A 25599-nucleotide genomic window follows, 5' to 3' on the forward strand; every position below is an offset into this window, starting at 1 on the left:
GGTGGCACTGCAAAATCTCCTCCTCCTGATTTCCTGGCCAACCTTGCCCTGAGGGTGCTGGTGTGGCCTGTAGGGAAGGCCCTCCCCTTCCTTCTGAAACTGAGTCACTCCTGCTGCTAATTCAATTCCTCTGCCTCATTCCAAGGATTCCAGAGCCCAACTGTCACCTTTCCAAAATACCAAGCCTTTGCGCACTCCAGTGCTTCCCAGCTCCGGTCCCAAAGAGTGGGCAGGAACCTCTGGGATGAACCAAAATTAACCCTGGCGGTGGAGTGCTTGAAATCCCTCCTTCTTTAGCCTCTCTTTCCTCCACCACTTTTAAAATCTCTTTTAGAGCAAACTTCAAGGAAACTTTTCCTCTCCCTTTTGGCTGCCACTTAACCTGTGGTAAGTATATTTCTCCCATTTTCCTTTCCAAGCAATCCCTTCTTTCTGTCTCTCCTTTGTGTTAATTCCTTATCAAGGAAGATCTGGAGCACAATATATCTTTGTTGGAAGAGGGGGGAGACAGCTTTGATTCCTTTGTGCTTTTCTTATTTGTAATCTATTGTTTTTTAACTGCCGCAGAGGAAAAACTCTTACAACTTAATACTTTTTCTTACAAGAGCATTTTCATGTAAGAAAGAAATCTGTGGCTCATTATTTTTTATTTTCAAAAATATTGTTTTCAGTTTGAGTGTTTGTGGATGGATTATGAGCTGCTGGATTCATGTATGTCTGACATACATATTTTTTGAAAAATTAAATCAAAACTGCAGTTTAAATCTAACCAATTGAAAAAAAAAACACAATCACTAAAATAGTTTACAAAATTCCCTACCCATAACTTTCTCCCCTGTATACTGATTTTAATTGAATTACATTAAAATAATTGATATGGTTACTATCTTATGTGAAATTTCAGGAGTTCTCTAAATATATGCAAAACATCACTGCATGCATTTGTAGATTTCGCTCTGTGTTTGAGAAAGTTTTATGCCCGAGTAGATGAATTTTCTTTCTTTTATCAAAACTTGAAACAAAAAGATGATACCACACCTTTTTACCCTTGGTTTGAGAATGTGATCGTGAGTTTTTCTTTGTTTGAGCACAGGGGCTGATAAATTTTGCTCTCCAAACCAGAGTTTAGTGTGGATCTACTTTTGTGCAGTAGTTTAAAGGGCTATTGTAGGAACGGGTGTTGATACTGAACTTTCAATGAAGAAGGGTGTGGATGGATTTCTCCTTCTCCCTCCTCCCCCCTCTCCCCCGAATTACATTTTGTTAAGTTCTGGGAAAACTTGATTGTACTACTGGGAGGGAAGTGTGTGCTTGATTTATTCCCTCGTAATATCCGTTGCCAAAAGGAAGGCTTTTTAAAAACATTCCCACCCTTTTCAGAGTCAGCAAACTCTCTTCCAGGTTGGGAATCAATGCATGAAAGCCAATAGGACATATTTCCATTTAAATGTGAGTAGAGTTAGAAGAAAGAAGGAAAAAAAGCTACCTCCTTTGAAATCTAGCTCTGTGTTGGACAGAAGGCTTTAGAGATTTATGAACAAGGAAAGACTCCCCCCCCCCCTTAGAGGGAAACGTCAGTTTTTAAATCAATGAGGAAAAAGCTAAACTCCGACAGACTAAAACAAGCCATTGGGGGGGGGGGGTCTCGAATAGGCATCTATATTTTTAGGCTAAGATTTATAAGGATCCTCTCACTTGGTTCCAGATCAGGAATCTATGCATGCAGTTTGACACAACTTTAACTGCCATGGTTCAGTGCTGTAGATTGCTGAGATTTATAGTTTAGTCAGGCACCAGCACTTCTTAGCAGAGAAGGCTAAAGATATTGTAAAAGTACAACTCTTTATGATTCCATGGCAGAGTGCTCAAATATGACTGTTGAGATATGCCTCAGCTAACTTGGATACTAAATCTTTAAGGCTTCAGAGGGAGAAATAATATGGAAAGAAAAAGAATAAATTTCTATATCACAAAAAAGTGCTCTGGTACTTTGCAGAAAATTTGTATTATTATTATTATTATTTATTTATTTATTTATTTATTTATTTGTATCCTGCTTTTATCTTGCAACCAAGATGCAAAGTTGTTCCTAATGTTAAAAAAGAACAATGCAATTGAAAATCCACAAACATACCAATATTCTTGTTGTCCCAAATGTACATTATGATCACGTGAAATGATTCAATCAAGTCAGGTAAACCTTGCATGAATAAACAGAAACATTTTGAACCTTCTACAGGCCAGAAATGAATTCTTTCATCGTTTTTTCTTATGACTGTAGTCACCAAACCTAGAGAGCAGTCTTTTTTTAACATTGGGGAGATCTAGTGGGACAGGTTTATCTTCTCTTTATTGATTTCTCTCTGTTTTGCTATCTGTACAACGTCAGTAAAGGATTTTGGAGACAAAAGAGTTTATCTTGCCTGTTATAGGCAGGCACACACTACCACAGGATCAGTTATAGTAGATAGATTGCTTCAACATGATACCATATATGTTTGTCCTGTCCTTCACTATCATTCTAGTACTGATGCTGCTTAAAATCTTCCAGCTTACAGTTGTATCAAACAGTGACTCTTTAAATACCTTACCAATTACAAATCCTAGGATTCTATAGGATGAGGCCATGGCAGTTCAAGTTAAACTGACTCTTCCACACAACCATACAACCCAAAAATTCAAGGCAGATAATCCACTAGATTATTTGAATCTAGGTAAAGGTATTTTCCCCTGACGTTAAGTCTAGTCATGTCCGACTCTGGGGGTTGGTGGTGATCTCCATTTCTAAGCCAAAGAGCCGGCATTGTCCGTAGACATCCCCAAGGTCATGTGGCCGTCATGACTGCACGGAGCATTGCTATCTTCCCGCCAGAGCGGTACCTATTGATCTACTCACATTTGCATGTTTTCAAACTGCTAGGTTGGCAGAAGCTGGGGCTAACAGCAGGAGCTCACGGAGCTCCCCGGATTCGAACTGCCAATCTTTCGGTCAGCAAGTTCAGCAGCTCAGCGGTTTAATCCGCTGCGCCACCCAGGGGGGACGGGACTGGTGTATCTGAGTCTACACTGCCATATAATCCAGTTCTATGTGTTTTTTTATACAGCTGTGTGGAAGGTGCCATAAAAGCTGGTATAGAAAGCCTCAGGCCCCTTCCACACAGCTGTATAGAATCCATTTTGAACTGGATTATATGGCAGTGTGGACTCAGATAATCCAGTTCAAAGGACATACTGTGTATTATCTGCCTTAATATTCTGGTTTATATGGCTGTGTGGAAGGGCCTTCACACTTCCAAGTTGAAACCAAAAGTTAAATCGTGGTTAAGGGGACAAAAGTTTATTTTCTTTGATTCAGCAGGACATGCATTTGTATAGCTCAGGAATACTAGTGCAAATTGTGAAATGGGTCTGCTCGGAGAGCTACTCAGGGCTCTTCTACACAGCTATATAAAATCCAGATTATCTGTTTTCAACTGGATTATCTGGCAGTGTAGACTCAAATAATCCAGTTATGATGCAGTGACATCTGAAAGACTGCAGTTTGTTCAATTTAGGATAGTGGTATTTGAATTTAGAAACAAAGCTTTTGAATATGATGTCTGATGTCAAAATGTTCTTTAACCTTTTCCCAATCTAAGCCACAAGTACTGTTGGGCTGCAGTTCTCATTTTCCCCAGCCCATACAGTGGACAATCAAATGTGATGTGATTTGTTGTTCAGTATAAGTGAGTGTTGGATAAGCGAGACTCTACTGTATATAGTTGGCTCTCTGTATCCACAAAGTCTCTGCCCATAGATTCCACAGTCCTTTGAAGGCAATCATGATTCTGATGCGGCTCTTGAAGAGTTTGAAAACCCTGCATTAATAGCAAACCCATGAGGATTTATCAGTAGTCTCTACTTTCCATATGTCCTTGTTTGTCCTGTTTGTCCTGTTTAACACCCCTTTTGTCTAAGGCCTTTATGCAAAAATAAGAAAGGGTCCCCCCCCCCCAGAGTTGTTTTCCTGCTCATACTTTCTGGAGACAAAAGAATTTTTTATTTCAAGATTATTGGTTGTTGGTTTTGTTTTGTTTTTTTAAGTCATGCAATCTTCAAAAGTCTGGTCTGTATTAGGCAGGCTGGCATTTTGAGGCAGGAGTAACATCTGGAAAGTAGACTATGTCATTGGGGATATACCTTGATAATCTTTGGGCTTTGTGGAGGTGTGTGGTTTGTGGAGTTGTGGCTGAGTGTTGTGTGGGTGTGAAAAGGTTGAATGAACAGGTTTTGTAATATGAATAGGCTGTGCCGCTTTGGCATTTGTTTGCATGTGAAAGAAAGCCCTACAACTGTGTGTGAAAGAGAGAATTGGATACAGCAGTCTCAATTTGCACAAGACCTTGATGTGACTTGTTCCAAAAACAAACATGACCTTTCACATGGGTGCATGTGTTACTCGAATTACAGGATAAGGTTGGGGCCCATTGCTGCTTTGTGGAGGGCAGGAGGAACTCGTTTTTCTCAACCTCCTCTGCAACATCTCTTCAAACACCTCTCAAACACTGGAGGAAATAAATCAAAACTCTGCATCTGAGAGATTTCAGAAATTAGAATACAGATAGCCATCTGTAACTGATCTTTTGTTCTCTAGTGTGCAGTAACTACCTTGCAGAATCTTCGCTTCTTGAACTGAAAATGTAGACTCCCTTAAAATGATGAAACTTTCCAAATCCATGTTTCTGGTCAGATTTCTAGATTTTCAGGAGAAAATCTTATGTTGACATTTATTCAGATTACAACATGCAGAAGTCAACTGCACTGAGTTTTATCTCCAGGTTAGGTTATTTTAAAAGACACATCCTTGAGAATGTTTTTCTGTTTATTAAAATATTTTGATCTAATATGAAATTAATTGCCATGCATTTGTATATTTTAAAAAATATACCTGGTGTTAGTTTTATCTTTATTGAGGCTCAACTCACTAGTCATGATTATACAGAATGCAACCAAAAGATAAACTTGAAAGTCTTACCTTTTGGGTTGCAATCCCCATAATCCACTAGCCGTTGTTTATTTATTTATTGTACTACTTATATACTGCTTTTCTCACCCCTACGGTGACTCAAAGTGGTTCTCAGTGGCAAAATTCAATGCCTTACATATATAAAACATCACATATCAACAACAACAGTAACAATACATTAAAACCATTAAAATTTAAAAACTAAAGCAACAATCAGACACAATACATAAAACATTTAGACCTTGCAACAATCCCAATATTATCTTTAACTACTTCCATAATTCCATGTTTCTGTCATTCACCAAATGCCTTCTTGAATAACCGGGTCTGAAGGTGTTTCCTAAAAGCTAGGAGGGAGGGAGCCAATCTGATCTCCCTGGGGAGGGGGGTCCACAGCTGAGGGGCCACCACTGAGAAGGCCCTGTCCCTCACCTCCGCTATTCACACCTGCGAAGGCAGTGGGACTGAGAGCATTGCCTCTCCAGAAGATCTTAATGTTCTAGCTGGCTCATAGGGGGAGATGTGTTCAGACAGGTAAGCTGCACCGGAACCATTTAGGGATTTATAGGCTAAAGCCAGCACTTTGAATTGTGCTCGGTAGCAAACTGGCAGCCAGTGGAGCTGACGTAACCGGGGGGGGGGGGGGGTGCTCCTTGAACGTTGCTCCAGTGAGCAACCTGCCTGCCGCCCATTGAACTTGGACTACTCAAAGCTTCCGAACAGTCTTTAAAGGCAATTCCATATAGAGTGTGATACAGTAGACTAAATGAGATGTGACGAGAGCATGGACCATCGTGGCCAAGACTGGCTTCTCAAGGTATGGGCGCAACTGGCACACAAGTTTTAATTGTGCAAATACTCCCCTGGCCACTGCCGAAACTGGAGGTTCCAGGCTCAGTGATGAGTCCAGGAGAACTCCCAAACTGTGAACCTGTGTCTTCAGGGGCAGTGTAACCCTGTCCAGCACAGGTTGTAACCTTATACCCTGGCTAGTGAGTGTGCCTGCTGGGGAATTTCCAAGTTTAACCTGGTTCATACTAATAATAATAATAATAATAATAATAATAATTCTTTTATATCTTATCCGCTTCTCTTTGTTACTTGGTGTGAGTTACAACATAGTGAAAAACATGTAATCATCATAAAATTATATAAAATACATATACTGTATTGAAATGATTTTTTACAAATATATTAATCTACACAAAACAAAGATTAAAATATAGCGAACGTTATATTTTAGAGTCTGTTAGTTTATCTCTGAACTGTTTCTTGACACAATCAGAATGTGTCTTATTTCTGGAGCAAAGTTCTTTAATTTTGTTTTTTTCAGACAGAAATTGTTCTCAATTTGTTGATATTTGTGAAGATTATTCTTGTGATGGAGCTAGTTGCGATCTGTTTCTTGCCCCTATTAGTTCTAGTTTTGGTGCTGTTTGGAAAATATTTTTTCTTTAAAACTCCCAGTCTTTATTCTTTTTGCAGTATCTGTGTGTTTATCAAATGTTTGCCAGGAATCATTTTTTTAAAAAAAAATTCCATGCAATGTACAATTGCTTTTGTTCCAGGTCATTTTTATGGCTTGCTTTCCCAAAAACCAGACCATGCTCTGAAAATCACTTTATAGCTAAATGGTTTCAAGATTGGCAAGGGCAGAGACAGGAAATCCAGTTGGATGGGAAACACTCCCAGGAAGAGGCGACTTGAAGGAAGCTGTTCCCAGTGGGCTTTTGTATGTAGAAAAAGGAAGTGTGTCAAAAGAACATTTGCCCAGCTGCTTAAAAATCAGCCTCAAAAGTGGAGGAAAACCTCAGAGCGCAAGCAAAACAAAATCAGTTGTTTTAACTCCTACTACTGCTTGTCCTTGGCACGGCTTGGAGGAAGCTGGTGGTTGTGATTAATCTTACGCCAGGGAAGTGCCTTTCTGCGTGCAAAGTTTTATCCGATTGAGAAGGCTGCAGCTGTTTGGAAGCCTTGTGGCCCAAGGGAAAAGGAAACCGAGGCCTACAATTTGCTTTTTTTTTGGGGGGGGGGGGTGTAGGCAGGGAATCTGATCACAGATTAAAAGAGCCAACCCCCTTCCTGTCCTTAATGCAAGATATAATCCATGCTGGAAGGTTTCTTTGTCTTCCTTGCTGAACTGTGCTCCCAGGGGTCAGTGGAACTGGAGTTACCAGGCAAAGAACCGGGTTTCGACTTGACAAGGAACAGCAAAGTGGAGACAGAGAAAGAGAGAGAAAAAGACCTGTGGTTTTTCTTTTATTTTTTTTCCTCTGAGCAATCTGGTTTCTCTAGAGGAAACTTAATTATTGTATGTGGGACTTTCCACTGGGTCAAGAGGGTAGACTTATTGTGTTCTTTACCAAATTGCCGTAAGGATTCGATTCTAAGATGCCATTGATTCCAAGACACACACTAATTTCAGTACCATCAACAGAAAAAAAGATAGATACACATACATACACACACAGAGAGACAACTGCGATTCTAGGGTGCATCCTGTTTTAGAGATGTTTATATCACATAAATATGGTGTGCTCCAGCTTTTTTTAAAATACTTTTGGTTTTTAGGCGAAACATCAGGAGGGAATGCTTCTGGAACATGGCCATACAGCCCAGAAAACATACAACCCTGTGATTCTGGCCATGAAAGCCTTCGACAAGGCATATGTTCTGTATCAGAGATTAGAGCTGATGTGATCTACTACAATTTTCTGAATCAGCAACCCAAATAACCAAACCAAATCTAAAGTTGAACAAAAACTGATTCGTAACCCTTTTGGTATTAATGTTGGAGTATAATCCCTGGTCAAAGTGGTCCCTGGTCAAAAAAGGCTGGGAACCACTGTACTACATAGAAACCAATAACAGAATTGGCTTCTATGGTCCCTTTTTTATCTGAAAGCAAGACAACTACTATCCTCCCCACTTCCATTTACAGTAGAGTCTCACTGATCCAACATTCTGGATTATCCAACACATTTTTGTACTCAATGTTTTCAATGCATTGATATATTTTGGTGCTAAATTCATAAATATGGTAATTACTACATAGCATTAATGTGTAATGAACTACTTTTTCTGTCAAATTTGTTGTATAACATGATGTTTTGGTGCTTAATTAGTAAAATCATAACCTATTTTGATGTTTAATAGGCTTTTTCTTAATCTCTCCTTATTATCCAACATATTTGCTTATCCAACATTCTGCCAGCCCATTTATGTTGGATAAGTGAGACTCTATTTCATTTTTTCAATGCACTTATTAGCTGACTTTCACAAATGGGGTTTACAATTCAGTTTATATTAATTTTAACAGGTTCAGGGAAGCATGAACTAATTTTAAACAAATGTTAAACCAGCTAAAATACATTTCTCTCATCACAGCTCTTGATATCAAGGAAGTGAAACCCTTCAAATGATGCCCCTGGGCATCACAGCCTCTTCCTCCCCAAACAAGCAAAGCTCCCTTCCTCCTCCCCATCCGTGATTGCAATTCAATTGGTCATGGTTTTTGCTTTTTTGTTGTGCTGGATCATAGGCACCTAGAAGTGACTAGCTGTGATGGAGAGGAGAATTCAGCTGATATTTTCAGTTCATACTGTCAGAGCAAGCAATGGGTATGTTTATAAGAACCATTGTCTTCTCTCTGCTACTGTGATAGGACTCATACTTGTTAACAGTTGGAACCATTGCTCATTTTAAAAATATGACTGATCATGGGTCTACAAACAGAGAGCGTCAGTGTAGTCTGACATCAGAGCACAGCTTGAAAAATTACACTTTTGGATCACTGCTTCTTAAACTATGGGTTTTGACCCCTTTTGGGGTTCCAAAAGAGAAAGTGGGAGTCATGGAAAAGTTGGCAACAGTAAAAGATTTTTGAATCTTTTGCCTGTTTTAGACACTTATACAAATATGTTAGCATCAACAGACAGTGTTTACGGTGGATTCTAGAAAATGCTTCCACTATACTTTACAAAAAGGAAAATTAACCTGTTAAGTATGCCTTATCATCAGTAAAATTTTGTATATATTTACCAGAATCAAGAAAGAGAGTGCTTCTGAGCAGATGCTCTGCTCAAGATTGTTTCAAGTACTAAAACTGAGGTTAACCCTTTTTTCTCCTAGCATTCTGTCTTTATTGTCATGAATGAGCACATGAGTGTCTTAGAAGCCATTGGGTCATCTCTAGTTAGGCAATTCTGAAACTCCTCCATGACAATCTGAAGTAATAGTCCAAAAAAATAACTTTTGGGGAAACATCTAATATTATGCCCTTCATTCTAAATGGCAAATGGGCTTTGTAGGAATGCAGACAGTCAAAATCTTTCTAAACCAGCCATCCAAGATCCTATGACCCTGTGCTTCCTGATCTCATCTCTCCATGTAAGTCTGGATTACAACTCCTGCCATCTTCAGACATCTTGGCTAGTGAAGATGAGAATTGTGTTTGGATAAGGAGTGTGGAATGCTGTCTGGTATATGAATAAAAGGACTCCCAACTTATACTCTCAGCCCTCCGCAATTACTGGGTTAGGGGTATAGGATGCTATGAAAGTGGAAAAACTGCAAAAAATAAAAACATCCTTTGTTTTAACCTGAGAGAAAACCTCTCTATGAATCTCTAGGTCATCCAGCACAAGTCTGTGGTCAACTTCTGGCAGACATTAACCATACAGTTGAAGCCAGAGTCAAATCTGTGAATGTGGAGAGCCAACTGTATATGCAAACTTTCTCCTTTTCTCAAAATCTGTTAAAATCAGTCCCACTGAATCATACCTTTTTGTTTCATTTGCTTTCTCCTCAGATATTTCTCTTGACATCTTAGAGTCTGGAAGTTCAGCAAAGGGGGGCAGCCCCTCCAGGGAGATGGGGGATGCTGGGGAGAAAGGCCTGGACAATGACGCGGAAGGGGTCTGGAGCCCTGACATAGAACAGAGCTTCCAGGAGGCGTTGGCAATCTACCCACCTTGTGGAAGGCGAAAAATTATTCTTTCTGACGAGGGCAAGATGTATGGTAGGTGGGACTGCTTCTGGAGCAGACTGGTTGCTTCTTTCTTTTTGCATCTTTCATTGTCTTTGAGAATTTGTCCTGAGAACTGTTGGGTAGGCTGAGACACACTGGTCTTAAAATGCATGATGATGGGATAAACTAAACATTTAGAAAGATTCTTTGGAGCTCCTGAAAGGTATGATAATTCCAAAGGTATGATAGTACTAGATTTCTGCGATACAGTGGTAATGCATCTGCTCCCTGTGAGCGCTGAAGAGGTGAGAAGAACTGCTAACAGATATTGTCTATGTAGCACTTTGATTACTTGAACTGGGCTATACCACCATCATTAATCAAAATGGAGACTGCAGTCAAAAAATTAGGAAAAAGACTAGGACAGCTCAGTGGATACCAAGATCAAAATCATCAGTGTCATGTTATTTCTGATTTTTGCATATGGATGTAAAAACTGGATAGTGAAGACATTTGAGTGTGGAAAAAGTCCACTCATTTGAATGTGGACCTGAAACAACCTACATGGATAGATAGATAGATAGATAGATAGATAGATAGATAGATAGATAGATAGAGGACTGTCACAAAGACAAATAAATTGGTCTGTGGTTTTACAAGAAGCCAAAAGACTAAATGGAGACTATTGTACTAAGGCACCCAATCCTGATCTTGTAAGCATGCAGGGTCAAATCCTAGTTAACCCTAGTTAATATTTGGATGGGAGATTATCATTGAGTACCAGGTGCTGTAGGCTATGTTTCTGAAGAAACTGACAAAACCCCTTAAATAGTCCTTGCCTAAGAAGCCCATATGAAATTCATTCACTATAACTCAATAGATTTGAAGGTACACGTACACACGCACATCTATATATGCATTGCACTTGGCATAAATGAGGAGAAAACACAACTAATTGGAGCATGTGATATTACCGTACTTATTAAAGTTGAAGGTGACAATAAAAAGTAAGATCACATTACAGGTGGATTGACTCAAGTAATTTGTGGTCCTAAGTTTGCAAGGCTTTAGTAGTGCTAATAATGACAGAGTCTCTTGGAGAGCTCTCATTTGAAGATGAACCACAGGTAGAAGCCAGTTTGATGGCACATAACCACAACAGTACCACAAGGTTCTCTTTAAGGAAGTTGAACAAAAGAGAAATTTTTAAGGCAAGAGCAAGAGAGACATGTAAGCATAAGGCACTGGTATTGCAATCATTTGTGAAGTATCAATGTAACAGCTAAAAGAAAGGATCCTGTTCTTGCCCACCATTGGAGAGCAGCTATTAACAAGTCACTAGTAGAACACACAAAGTTGGACTTCCATATCCACAGATTCACTATCCAATGCTTGATAATATTCCAAAAAACGAACCTTGAATTTGACAACACTTTCCTATACCACTGTGTATATGAAACTTGAGCAACCCTACATTTTGATATCTGTAGGAGGTCCTGGAACCAAACCCTAGCGGGATACCAAAGACCCATTGTATTTTTTTTTTGGCCAGGAAGCTTTTGCTTCAACATCTTGTATTTCAGCCAATAATTATCCCTAACCCAGCACCAGTCAACTCAAAGTGATGGTCCCCAGACAAGTGTCAGTTCCTGTACCATTGTCTGCCATTGTTTGATGAGTTTCCAGGAAAGGAAAAAAGCAATTGTAGTCAGCAGACAAATGTGGTGTTCATCCCTGGCAAAAAGGGGAAAACAATATAATTGCTGGTCCCTCTATCAAATAGCCTGAGAAACACTATTCTAAGCCACTCCATGGCATATACACCCAATATGAGTCTTTATAGTAGAACTGGGGACTGTGTGAAACTACAGGTGTTGATTAAATTTTTGTTTTCTCAATATTGGCACCGTTGGCTAGGACAGATGAGAATTTACCACCTCATAATATTTACATTCAGCCCAATATGCAGATTAGTTTGTTGACTACAAGCAGCACTTTGGGGGATGCCTGGCTCAACAGCAATACATGTGAAAAAGATCTTGGAGTCCTCGTGGACAACAAGTTAAACATGAGCCTACAATGTGATACAGCAGCGAAAAAAGCCAATGGGATTTTGGCCTGCATAAATAGGGGTATAGCGTCTAGATGCAGGGAAGTCATGCTACCCCTCTATTCTACCTTGGTCAGACCACACCTAGAATATTGTGTCCAATTCTGGGCACCACAGTTGAAGGGAGATGTTGACAAGCTGGAAAACGTCCAGAGGAGGGCGACTAAAATGATTAAGGGTCTGGAGAACAAGCCCTATGAGGAGCTGCTTAAAGAGCTGGGCATGTTTAGCCTGCAGAAGAGAAGGCTGAGAGATAATAGCCATGTACAAATATGTGAGGGGAAGTCATAGGGAGGAGGGAGCAAGCTTGTTTCTGCTGCCCTGCAGACTAGGATGTGGAACAATGGCGTCAGACTACAGGAAAGGAGGTTCCACCTGAACATTAGGAAGACTTCCTCACTGTGAGAGCTGTTCGACAGTGGAATTCTCTGTCCCGGACTGTGGTGGAGGCTCCTTCTTTGGAGGCTTTAAGCAGAGGCTGGATGGCCATCTGTCGGGGGTGCTTTGAATGAGATATTCCTGCTTCTTGCAGGGGGTTGGACTGGATGGCCCGTGAGGTCTCTTCCAACTCTACAGTTCTATGATTCTATGATGGATGGATTGTATTTTTGATTTCCTGCCTACTGTCCTTCAGGCCGCAATGAACTTATTGCCCGCTACATCAAACTGAGGACAGGGAAAACACGGACAAGAAAACAGGTGAGCTTAAAGAGTTTAGCTATTAAGAGCCTTAGACTCTCAATGAAACAGCTTTTAAGGGAATCCCTTATGTCTGTCCTGCTTGTCTCTCACCAACTTCTGCCACAGGTTTCCAGCCACATCCAGGTGTTGGCACGGCGGAAAACCCGGGAGATTCAAGTCAAGCTCAAGGTGAGATCTTTTACCGCTATCCCCAACTTGCAGATGCAAAGACTTGCCACCCATCCTACTGTAATAGAAAGCTTGGCGACATCATTCTTTGAAGGTTGTGTATGAATCTTCAAATAACTGAGGGGTAGAAAAGAGTGGAATACACATTTTGACCAATGCTTTGTCAGCATTTATACTAGGTGGTGAAATGTCACATTATCATCACATTTTGCTATTACTCTGAACATGTCCATATCTGCTCTGGTGGGAAATGACCAAATCAGTTTGAGGTTGCATGGGACTAAATGCATCCCCATACTTGTGTCTGAAACATATCTCTCACTGTGAAAAAAAGGAATTTTTGGTTTCTTTGTATTTGAGTAATGTTCAGTAGTTAGTAGAAGAATAAAAGACAGTGATTAAAAATCAAGAATCCTAGTTTTTTGAGGGAATTGTCTTGATAGGTGTTTTTTGTGGGTTTGGGGTGGACTGGAGAAAAACTGTATTACAGTCCAAAACTGGGTGAATGGAGGTGGAGCCTTTGACTCTCCAAAAGTTTTGAACCATAGCTCCTACCATCTCATTGGCTGTACTAAGTGGTGAATTCCAAAATGTCTGGAGTGTCAAAAGTATGGTTTTAGAAGGGCGTGTTGCAAAAGATTACGAAACTCCTGGAGATAGAATTTCAAAAGTACCCAAGCAAGGTGTTATCTTGAGGGCACCTTAAAAAAGTCACTGGGGACCAAGTAGCTTTGGATCAGCTCAGTGTTTGGATGGGCGACTAATGGGAAGCCTCCACAGGACACCTTGAGTTCCATGAAAGAAAGAAAAATTGAATGAACAAAGAACAGGAAGTTGTTCCAATCCTACAAGCCTGTTAAAGGTGATCCAAGGCACCCTGAGGTTCTTTGGGATCTGTTAAAACCTTCTCAGTGAGATAGTTGAGAAGGATTAACAAACTTCATAAATGATATTTTGCCCATTTTAGATATCTCCCAAGAGGTGTCACTGGGCACATCATGGTCAGGCAACTACTGGAGCACATCAGAGACAGCTATTCTGCTTCCTGGATCCCCATTAGCCTAGTACCTCATCTGGTGGACTGGCTTCCCCTCCAAGGGTGTTGTAACAAACTAAGGAGGAACCGAAGAAGCACTTGACTCAAACTGGACCTTGATGGCCACCTTTTTAATGATTCAGCTATTGCACTAAAGAGGCTAACAGTGGTTTCAGGAGTAGATCTGGGCAACAAAAGCAAGCTTTGTCTTTTCCCTTTTCTCCCTCAGGACCAGGTAGCAAAAGACAAAGCCCTTCAGACCATGGCAGCCATGTCTTCTGCTCAGCTCGTGTCTGCTACCGTCCTTCAGGAAAAACTGGGCTTGTCAGACTCTCACTACCCACCTAGTGCCACCGTAAGCATATATGGGGAAGGGGATGTGAAAGGGGATTTCTGTGTGGCTGTCTTTCAGGACATTTTATACATTAGATTTCAGGCTGGAATTTATACCATTTTATGATTCTCATGCCCCCACCAGATGTGTTGGACTACAACATCATATAATTCCTAGCAATCATGGCTATGTTGGCTGTAGATCCTAGAAAGGTAATTCAATTCTGGGAGCACCAGGTTGTAGGAAGCTTATGTCAATTCAACTTTTTGAGCTTTCTGCAACAGTTTTAGTCTGTTGAGAGGCTTTGTTCATAGAGCTCTAGTTCCATGGGGAGACAGAACAATTACTAGAACAGCTGAATAGTCCAGTTAAAAGAAATATTTGCTCAATTAAATCTCATTTGGTTAGTCATGCAGGCATTCATCACCTGAATTTGCAGTAGGATAAAACCTGCTTTTGACGCAAGAAGCAGACTTTGTTTTTAAATGGTACACATATGTATTATAATAACAAGCTGAATTTTAGAAGAGAAGTTCCTTTCAGGGGGGTCGATGTTTCTCTTAATGTAGTACTTTCTCTCTAAAGCTTTTATAAGTGCTTGTATTTCTTTAAGATGTCCAATTTTCAGCTCTTGGGAATCTTTTTTTAGGAGTACAACTCCAAGATCTCCCAGACAGTGGCCATGCTGGCTGGCTGGTTGTCTGAGTTATAGACCTAACAGATTAAACTGATTGATTGCTGTAACCCTAATTGAAGTACATAGGCAACCATGATAACAAATTGTCTTTCTGGTTTTTCCAGCCTACAGAGTTTTTCCAGTTCTGGACAGGTGATGCAATCCAACCCCGGGTCACTCCAGAGTAAGTTCCCACTGTAAACAGACTCTACCTTTCCCTTCTCCCTCTCTTAGGTTTTTTTTCCCCCTAGAGTGGATCACATCTTTAGTTAGATCACTGAATTTAATAATAGCTTTATGAGACCCACTAAGTTTCCGTAAAATATTATTTTGTGATAGTGTAGTAGACCTAATAAATGAGCATCCTGGCTCTATTTACTCAAGAACCATATGTCTACTTTTGTCACACACACATATATAGGCTTTGTGCCCCGCCCCCTCCTTTGTTAAAGAGCAGTGTGTTAAATCTGTTCTTTGCTTAGTTTTCTCCATACCTCACAACCTCTGTGGATGCCTGCCATAGATGTGGGCAAAACGTCAGGAGAGAATGCTTCTGGAACATGGCCACACAGCCCGGAAGACATACAACAACCCTGTGATCCCGGCCATGAAAGCCTTCGACAACACATTAAATCTGTTCTGTTTCCTTTTTAGTATCAAGCCAGTTCTTCAGGCACCCTACCCAATACCGCCAATCACAGCACCCCCTGCTGCCCCAGGTAAGACACTGCATTCATTTCTTATAGCGGTGCCGCTTGATGCAGGTAACTATTCTCGTTGACTTCATCTTCTATCTTGGCTTGGCAGGCTACCACACATCCCCAGGCAGAATTTCTCACCTCCACACAACTACCTCTTGGCAGGGAAGCCATATCGGTACAGAAACTCTTCGACTGGTGGAGTTCACTGCTTTTGTGGAACAGCAAGGTGAACAAGATGTGGTAAGTTGTGTGCGTGTATGAGAGTGAAATTGAGTATGGGACAAAATAGCATGTGTGAGATGACATTGGATTAATGTTGAGTATGTAGCCCATACTCAAGAGGTTTCCAAACTGTGTGTCACAACATGTTAGTACAGTAGAGTCTCATCCAACATAAACTGGCCAGCAGAACGTTGGATTAGCAAATATGTTGGATAACAAGGAGAGAATAAGGAGAAGCCTATTAACCATCAAATTAGGTTATGATTTTACAAATTAAGCACCAAAACATCATGTTATACAACAAATTTGGCAGAAAAAGTAGTTTAATATGCAGTAATGCTACGTAGTAATTACTGTATTTACGAATTTAGCACCAAAATACCACGATGTATTGAAAACATTGCCTACAAAAATGCGTTGGATAATCCAGAATGTTGGATAAGTGAGATTCTACTGTATATCGGCTACAATGTATAGGTGTGTGTTGCATGAAGCTTAATGAGAAATAACAAAAATCTTGGAAATGTATCCTATTATCTTACAAAAATCGTGTATTTTAAAAAATATTAAAGAAAGGTTTTTGTGAGATATGTTGTGTCCCCATACATTTGGTATTATGTATGTCCTCATCTCTTATAAGGGGTTGGTTTAGGATGAATGCCTAAAAAAAGTGCCACCAACGTGAAATGTGTGGAAAGCTCTGCCATACTCACACATTTCCTATCTCCTGTCCTCTCCATCTAAGGGAGTCAGTATAGTGTAAACCAGGGCTTCTTAAAGTGGTGACCCATTGGCCAAGTGCCAGTCCTTGAAGTATTGGCTTCTGATGAGTGAAGAGTTTCTAGGAAAGAAATAATTGTAGGGAGCAGGTACAAATATGGTGCCAGTCCCTGGTGCATTGAGAAAGAAATTCTGTTGGTCCTCCACAGGAAATACTAGGGTAAACAACTTGGTGCCTTCTAGATGTTTTTAAAATAACTTGGTTGGCATGTGTAATAATGGGATTTCTTGGCAGCTGCTGCATATATGGCTCTATTCCAGTTTGTCATGTACCTTATCTCTTGTCCTCACAGTGTAAACAACAACACCGTTTTGTACACATCGACCCAACACCCACTACTGAAACTCCCCTGGAGGTGGTGGATGTGCGCCAAATCTATGACAAATTCCCTGAGCGGGGAGGTGGACTGCGAGACCTGTATGACCAAGGGCCTCCTCATGCCTTCTTCTTAGTCAAATTCTGGGTGAGAACCTATTTGCTCTTCCTGCATGTGACTCCCCCCACATCGCAGCTAGAAAAACACCACCCACCTCCCACCACCTTTGAAACATAATCTGGAAGCATAATTTCTGTGTTTTACTTCTATTTTCATATACTCATCATGCTGAGGTTAGCAGAATGACTTTTGAAACCCACAGCATATGAACCTGGAATGGATTCTGAAGGCAGTTTTGAAAGATCTCCCCAGAGGAATTGACAGCCTGCAATGCCTGTCTTACCCATGCCTAGAGGAGAATGTCCTCTGGGAATTTGCTAGGTCCTCCAGGTGATTCTGGAAGTTACTATGGAGTTGTGTTAGTCAATCACAAACACTGAGCTGCTATTAGATTGTTGTGCAGGGCTTCTATCCATTATATGGGGATGAGTTATCTCTCGTGACATGAACAATACTGGCTCTCAGAGAATGAGTTTACTGTTAAAATACATAGTATTTGGTAATTCATATCAAACCAGAATCTTTAAAAAAAAAAACACTTTTGGGATTGCAGCTCTCAGAATTCCTTCAGCCACCATGGGCAATGGCTAGTGGATACTGTGAGTGATATTTTCCTCCACCAAAAAAAACCCTTTTACTACATCTATATATATAAAAGAGTGATGGCATCACGGCGACCCACAAAACAACAAAACTACAGGCCCCCCAACCTCGAAATTTGACAACACAACCCATCATCCATGCCTCTAGGTTGATACAACAAAAAGAAAAGAAAAATAAAGTCCTAATTAGAGAGAGAGAGGAATAATTGCTTTTATCCAATTGCTGCCAGTTAGAAGGCTAAGCTCCTCCAACTTGGTCTCCTAGCAACCCAATAAAAAATAATAAAAAACACTAAAAAATAATTTAAAACACTAAAAATTAATACAATAAAATACTATAATAACAGAAAATAACTAAAAATAATACAATAAAATAATAAAATATAATAAATAAAAGGATAACTTACAATAAAATTAATTTAAAAAATACAAATAACGTCAAATAAAAATTACACAACAATTTTTAACCAATACCACCACCACTTTGCCACAGCAACGCGTGGCCGGGCACAGCTAGTTCTGCATAAAACCAAATGCCTTGAGTTTGATATACCATATTTCTTCAATTATAAGATGTCATTGATTGTAATTCCAATACCACCACGTAAGATCCACATGCAATCTAAGATACACCCAATTTTTAAAGTTGTTTATATGGGGGTGCATCTTAGAATCGAAGAAACACAGTACCACCACCACAATGTTAAAATTCAGAATCAACCAAATACAGGCGAAAATGATTTCCCCACAGCAAGTACAGATAAAGCACAAGCATGAAGTATAATAATTAAGGCATTGCATTGAAGCATCAGAGTGCAATTTTTATCTCACTTGTCCAAAAGATATCTGGGAGGATTAAAAATTGGCCAAAGTGGTGATGGCTTGATCTTCTCTGGTACTGATTGTTTTGGTTCACAATACACTGCTCCTCTACATGGATGGATATAATAATAATAATAATAATAATAATAATAATTATTATTATTATTATTATTATTATTATTATTATTATTATAAGTTTCTTTTTATATCCCGCCCCATTTCCCCAAAGGGACTCGGGGCGGCTCACATGGGGCCAAGCCCAACAACATACAATAAAATACAACAGTATAAAATACACAATATAAAATACAACAATATAAAATACATAGCAATCACAGTAGATCAATAACACAGCTGCAACAGAGTAAAAAACATGGCAATTAAAAGAGGCGATAACATGGCGCTTCTGTCCAGAGTGTTGGTGGAGAGGTAATTTTAATCATGCAGCGAATTAGGAGAGCTAATATGGCCATCCATGATAAGGAACAAAAGACTGTGCTATAGGAACAGGTGGGGACTCAATCAACTGTTCACCTCAGTCAAAGGTAGCTTGAAAAAACCAAGTTTTCAAGGCTTTTCTGAAGGACATCAATGTAGGGGCTAATCTAATTTCTCTCAGGAGAGAGTTCCAGAGCCGGGAGGCCACGACCGAAAAGGCCCCACCAATAGTGTTTGAGACGAGGGTGGCAACGAGAGTAGGGCCTCTCCAGTGGATCTCAGAGTTCGTGCAGGTTTGTAGTAGGAGATAAGATCATAAAGATAGGCTGGACCCGAGCCGTTTAGGACTTTATAGGTAACTAGCTGTGCCCGGCCACGCGTTGCTGTGGCAAAGTATGGTGGTATGGGAAATAAAGTATTGAGGAATTGGTGGTAGTTAAGGTAAAGGATAAAGGTTTTCTCCTGACATTAAGTCCCGTCATGTCTGACTCAGGGGGTTGGTGGTCAGCGTTGTCTGTAGACTCCTCCAAGGTCATGTGGGTCAAAGCAGATAATATAAGATTCTAAATGGGTTATATAGCTGTGTGGAAGGGCCTTGAGTCTACACTGCCATATAATCCAGTGCAAATTAGATAATCTGTGGAAGAGGCCTAAGTCTTCCTGTCCCCTAACTGAACCCTGGCTGTCCCTTGGCTGAGTTGGTTGCTAGGAGACCAAGTGGGCAGAGATTAGCCCTCTAAACTGGCAGCCATTGGATAAAAACAATTATTGCTCTCCCTCTAATTAGGACTTTATTTTTTTTCTTTTTGTTATATCAACCTAGAGGCGTGGATGATGGGTTGTGTTGTCAAATTTCGAGGTTGGGGGGCCTGTAGTTTTGTTGTTTTGTGGGTCGCCGTGATGCCATCACTCATTTATATATATGGATAACCAGCACTTTGAATTGGGCCCGGACATTTATCGGCAGCCAGTGGAGCTGTTTCAATAGGGGGGTAGTCCTCTCCCTATAGTTTGCTCCTGTTAGCAACCTGGCTGCTGCTCGTTGCACTAGTTGGAGTTTCCAAGCCGTCTTCAAAGGCAGTCCCACGTAGAGTGCGCTACAGTAATCCAATCTGAAGGTAACTAAGGCGTGGACCACCGTGTTCATGTCAGACTTCTCGAGGTACGGTCGCAGCTGGCGCACAAGCTTTAATTGTGCAAAGGCCCTCCCAGCCACTGCCGACACCTGAGCTTCAAGTGTCAGCGCTGTGCCCAGGAGGACCCCCCAGGCTGTGGACCTGTGACTTCAGGGGGAGCGTGACCGCCCAGCACAGGTTGCCACCCAATACCCCGATCAGCCGTGCGACTGACCAGGAGGACCTCTGTCTCGGCTGGATTAAGTCTCAGCTTGTTCACCCTCATCATTGAGATATTGTGGCCAAATAACATGAAGTGTTTTGTAAAGCACCTGAAATATATTACTTTGTATATCAGTCATTTAAAAATACTATTTCTATCTCTCTCTTTTCCTCCTGTGCCATAGGCTGACCTAAGTTTTCCCCTCCCTGAAGAAGAACCAGGGGGCACAGGAGGGGCCTTCTATGGGGTGAGCAGCCGATACGAGGGCCCACGGGCTCTGACGCTCAGTTGCACCTCCAAGGTCTGCTCCTTTGGCAAACAGGTGGTGGAAAAACTGGAGGTGGGTGCGGGCGGAGGGGGGGAGGAGGGAAACGTGGGGCTGAGGGGCAGAGAAGAGGGTGGCTGTATTGGGTTGAGAGTGTTAGCAGAACGTTAAGATGCACCAAATGAAAATGGAGTTGCATAGGGGACAGGGATGTAGCAATACATTTCGAAATGCAAATGTTCATCATGACCCCTTTGACCATAGTACATGCACCTTGAGAGTCCACAGTTGCAGGAAATACATAACATATCAGTGTAAGCATTTTTCATCTCCACCAGGAGCAGGTTTTCTATAAATGTAATGAGTCTTAATTGCTTATTCAAGGCTCAAATAGATGACATACAGCTGCTAAAGCATACAGCAATTTACCTTGGCCATGGAAGTTGGACAACCCATGCTCCTCCTCACTACCCTTTCCATTTTAGATCAAATAAGAAATCCTGAGCAAGATAACATACATAGTATATGATAATTATCTCAGATAATTTTTTTAAATCCTAGTCTCACATTCATCCTGCAGTTCCTGGCTCCACTGTATCACTGTATGAACTCAAATTCTGGGACTAATCAAAACCAGGGCTTGGTTGCTGAAACTCAGCCATGGAGTTTGTGAATAATCAAAATACCTTTCTTCTCTTCTTACAAAGTCACCACAGCCCACAAGTTGTCCTGCTTGAGGTTTAGCAGAGGAAGCCTTTTCAGGCCAGAGTTCATCCTATCCATGGTTTGAGTAGGGAAAACAAATCTGATTTTAAGAAGTTTAGACTTTGTTGACAAATGCTGCAAAATTGTTTCCCAGACCTCCACAGCAGGTTTCTAGGGTGTACAGAAGGCTGCAGGAAGCAAGGGAGGAAGCAAGTTCTGGTAGATGTAGCTAGATCTAGCCTAAGTGTATCATTGGATATTTTAATTTAACATTTACTGCTTTAAGTTTTTAAGAAACTGCCATATAACTGCCATATTGAAGCTTTACTCTTCCTATACTAAAGTTTGATTGGCCCTTAGGCAACTAAAGGTTGGACCACACTGATTTAGAACAATGATGGAGGGGTTTGGATATCAAGAAGATTAGTAGAAAGCAAGATGTTAGAAGCTGTGTTTAAGAACTGTGTGTTACGAGAATTAAGACAGCTCTCCCCAACTGGGCAGAGTAAGATTTAAGTATTCTACATCCCTCTGGAAGTAAAACAGTCCCCTTAATTTGAGTAGAGCTCACTTTTGCTTATTTTTGTTTAGGGTTGTGTGCCTTTCTCTTTTGGGAAAGATGTCCTTGCAGGGAGAAGTGATTTTTCCCCCCAGACTAAATGGCAGGGCTTATGTGAGCGTAACATTCGTATTTTCTTTCTCCTATACTCTGCTTGCCGATAACCATCCATTTCACACTCTTAACTCCCCAGACGGCTGAGCCTCCCCACTGGGAAGACGGACGCTTTGTTTTCCACTTGCAGCGCTCCCCACTCTGCGAGTACCTCATCAATTTTATCCGCAAACTGCAAACGCTGCCAGAAAAACCAATGATGGATAGTGTGCTTGAAAACTTCACCATCCTGCAGGTATGGAGTGAGGGGAGGATCTGTTATTGTAAAGGGACTTCTCTGGGAAAGGGATAAGGAGATAGGACAAATTGTTTGTCTAAAATATAAGTTCTGTGTAAACAAAAATAAGCCAAAAGTCACCACAGTTGCATACTTGGACAATGCCTAGCAATCGCAATTCCACTTGCAAGTCCCAAAGGCAGTTGTGCTTTCAGAATGGCCATTCTCACATTCCACATTGCTTTATAGTAGTATTCCCCAGCCTGGTGTCCTCCAGATAGTTAGGATTTCAGCTCTTCATAACTATTCACCACTGGCCATGTTAGGAGCCAGTATTTTTAGTGGTTTGGACATTGGACTACAACTTTGGAAACATGAGTTCTCATTTGGCCATAAAATCCACTGGATGACATTGGGCAAATAACATATTCTCAGCCTCAGAGGAAGGCAATGGCAAACCTCTTGTGGGGGACAACCCTTCTGATAGAGTCACCATAGGTCTAAAAAGGCCTCGAAGGCACACAACAATATCATGTTAGCTAGGGTTGGTGGAGTTTGATTACCTAATTTATGTCCCATCTATTCATAAGAGTGGAACTCCAGGAAGCTTACAATTGTGTAACAGAAATACAGTTAATTTATAAATAAAATTATTAAAAAGATAACATTAAAATAGAATCAAACCTACAAGTCAGCTAAAATCCCGTAAAACAAACAGAAACTTTTAAAATAATTAAAACACAATACAGCACTCCCTAACTCCTTCCTAAAAACTTGATATGTGTATGCTTTATATATAGTATAGTTCAGATGTGGAGGGCTGACTGTAATTGTGTTACAGTAATTCCCTAGTGTGCATACACATGTGTTATTGTTACTGTTCTATTTACTTATAATCTTTTCTCTCTTGATCGAGACCCAAAGCAGCTCACAACATTAAAACATGCAACTTAAAATTTACAACATATAAAAATTAAAATAGAACTAAACCTGCAAATCAATTAAAATGACATAAACCACTTAAAAAGGTAAAATAATTAAAACACAATGCAGTACCCTGTTGGTGATTTCTTAAAAGCTCAACATGTATATGTTTAACGTAAAGGTTTCTACTTCAGGAAATGCTGGGTTCCTTGTCCTGCGAAGGAGTTCTAATCTCATTGTATCTCACAACAGGTTTTGCGAGATCAAGAAACTCAGGAGTTACTATTATGTGTGGCCTTTGTGTTTGAAGTGTCTGCCAGCGAGCGGGGGGCGCAGCATCACATCTACCAGCTGGGCCGGGATTGACGAACACTTTTTGCCTTCCTGCCCTCAAAATCAAGCCACTCGCCTTCCTCTCCTGATATTCAGGCTACAGGCTCTTCTGAAGTGGTTGAAGGAGCTGATATGAAACCTGTGGTGAAAAGGGTTCTCCTAACCCCCGCCAACCATTGGGCTACTAACTGCTGGTTTTGGCAGTGATGACCTTGGTCTTCCTAAAGATCACAGAAAGATGCTCTGGTCCAACTCTTAACAATTGCTATTATTCAGCAGCCAGTCTATACAAGCATGACAACATGGTAGTCATCATGGACTTCCATTCAGAACAACCATATTTATGGACTTGCACTTCTCTCAGTCGGTTGTCTTCTCTATATGGAACAGGAGTTAACCTCCGCAGCTGTCACGGGTTTGTGATTTACACACTCCGCTTTAACCAGATGTAGCATTTTCTGGCACCCGTGTTTTATAATATGGCCAAAGAAGGGTGCATCTGACAGTTAATTCATCTTCTCCACCTGCTCTTTAAGATTAATAAGCTTCAGAGAGCAGGTGAAGATTGAATAGGGTAGATAGCACCACTGTAGTGTAATGGTTTGAGTGTTGGACTACGACTCCTAGGATCTGGATTTGAATCCCTGTTCAGGAGATTCCACTGAACACTATGAAGAACTTCCTAACGGTGAGAGCTGTTTAGCGGTGGAACTCTGCCCTGGAATGTGGTGGAGGCTGCTTTGGAGGCTTTTAAACAGAGGCTGGATGGCCATCTTTTGGGGGTGTTTTGAATGCAATTCTCCTACTTCTTGGCAGGGGGTTGAACTACCAACTCTGATTCTATGATTCATCCATGCAAACCCATTAGGGTGATCAAAGGCAAGAAACACTCACCGTAAGAGAAAAGGCAATGGCAAAACTCCTCTGAATAAATCTTGCCAAGAAAACCCTATGAGAAGGTTACCATAATTCAGTGTCTACTTGAGGGCGCACAACAACAGTTACCATTGCAACTGAATATGGGTGATGGAAGTTGTAGTTCAACAACATGAAGTGGGCAACAGATTCCTCACCTTTGGTTGATATTGCTAAATACTGAGAACCAAATGAGTAGTGATAGTCACCTTGGGCTTCATCTAGATCAGATCTGCACAACCTGCAGCCCTCTAGATATTTGGGCCTCCAACTCCCAGAAGCCCTAGCCAGCTTGTCCAATGGCCAGGAATTCTAGGAGCTGAAGTACAAAGCATCTGGAGGGCCACAGGTAGTGCAGGCCTGATCTAGATGTAAGATTTTTTTTATGTCAGGAGCGACTTAAGAAACTGCAAGTTGCTTCTGGTGTGAGAGAATTGGCCGTCTGCAAGGACGTTGCCCAGGGGACGCCTGGATGTTTGATGTGTTTTATGTTTCATGTCCCCACATGGGAAGCTGAATCTGACAGGTGGGAGCTCACCCTGCTCACCAGATTCGAACTGCCAGTCTTTTGGTCAGCAGTCCTGCCGGCACAATGGTTAAACCCATTGCGCCACTGGGGCTCCTAGATGGAAGATGATTACATAGTAGCATATTTCCATATGCTTCTCCTGTTGTGAGAGGATGTATTTTCATTGTGGCTACTTATGTCAACTCCACATCTAAAACAGCATGTGGAGCTGAGAGAAAAGTTGTGTTCTAGCCTTCATCATCCACAGCTGGCTTTCCACTTAAAAGAAATATTTGATCGGAGGGCAGGGTGTTACAAAAAGTTATCTCCTCTAAGCCAAAAGTCAGAAAGTAGTATCCTATTTTGCCAGTGTCTCCTGCTGCGGAGATGAAGACCCCATTCTAAGAAGAAGCAAAAGGTAAAAGCAAGCAATGTGTTATTTTGAACAAGTCTGAACAAGTCTCATCTGGACTTTATGTACTTTCTACTACTTTGTTGATATACGAACCTTTTCCCTGTGGCATTCAGGAGGCTGTCCACTGTGGGAAAGGGTGATGACAAACTGATCTCGAATAAAATTTATTTTCACATAATATAGATATTTGGAGTTTGGCTTCACGAGAATGAAAAGGAAGACATATACACTCTTGTCAATTTCCCTTGGAATAATGCCATTATCAGGGTGTAGAGCAGGCATGGGCAAACTTGGGCCCTCCAGG

The 25599-nt window shown here is 40.9% G+C and overlaps 2 protein-coding genes across 5 annotated transcripts in view; one reads left to right on the forward strand and one right to left on the reverse strand.

Moving 5' to 3' along the window:
- Positions 1-25599, reverse strand: part of dkkl1 (dickkopf like acrosomal protein 1) — a 36851-nt gene that overhangs the window by 10731 nt on the left and 521 nt on the right. The window contains exon 1 of one of the 2 annotated variants that reach the window (XM_062984322.1): positions 15495-15577. The exons of the other annotated variant lie outside the window; for it this stretch is intronic. Within the exon in view, the coding sequence (XP_062840392.1) occupies positions 15495-15562 (68 nt within the window). The 5' untranslated portion in view covers positions 15563-15577. Of the gene's footprint in view, positions 1-15494; positions 15578-25599 lie in introns of those variants that run through there. 2 annotated transcript variants of the gene reach the window in all.
- tead2 (TEA domain transcription factor 2) lies at positions 88-25473 on the forward strand. 3 transcript variants are annotated; one of them, XM_008118897.3, is made up of 12 exons: positions 88-387; positions 9816-10025; positions 12719-12783; positions 12892-12954; positions 14220-14345; positions 15126-15184; positions 15655-15719; positions 15808-15941; positions 16997-17167; positions 20525-20641; positions 22063-22218; positions 23377-25473. In XM_008118897.3, the coding sequence occupies exons 2-12, from the start codon at positions 9878-9880 to the stop codon at positions 23488-23490; spliced, it is 1218 nt and encodes a 405-aa protein (XP_008117104.1). In that variant the 5' UTR covers positions 88-387; positions 9816-9877; the 3' UTR covers positions 23491-25473. The 3 variants fall into 3 exon arrangements, with proteins under 3 accessions (XP_008117104.1, XP_008117105.1, XP_008117103.1); XM_008118898.3 differs by having other exon boundaries at positions 20525-20587; XM_008118896.3 differs by having other exon boundaries at positions 89-387; positions 20525-20680.

Source organism: Anolis carolinensis, chromosome 6 (assembly GCF_035594765.1).
Source record: "Anolis carolinensis isolate JA03-04 chromosome 6, rAnoCar3.1.pri, whole genome shotgun sequence".
NCBI classification, from domain to species: domain Eukaryota; kingdom Metazoa; phylum Chordata; class Lepidosauria; order Squamata; family Dactyloidae; genus Anolis; species Anolis carolinensis.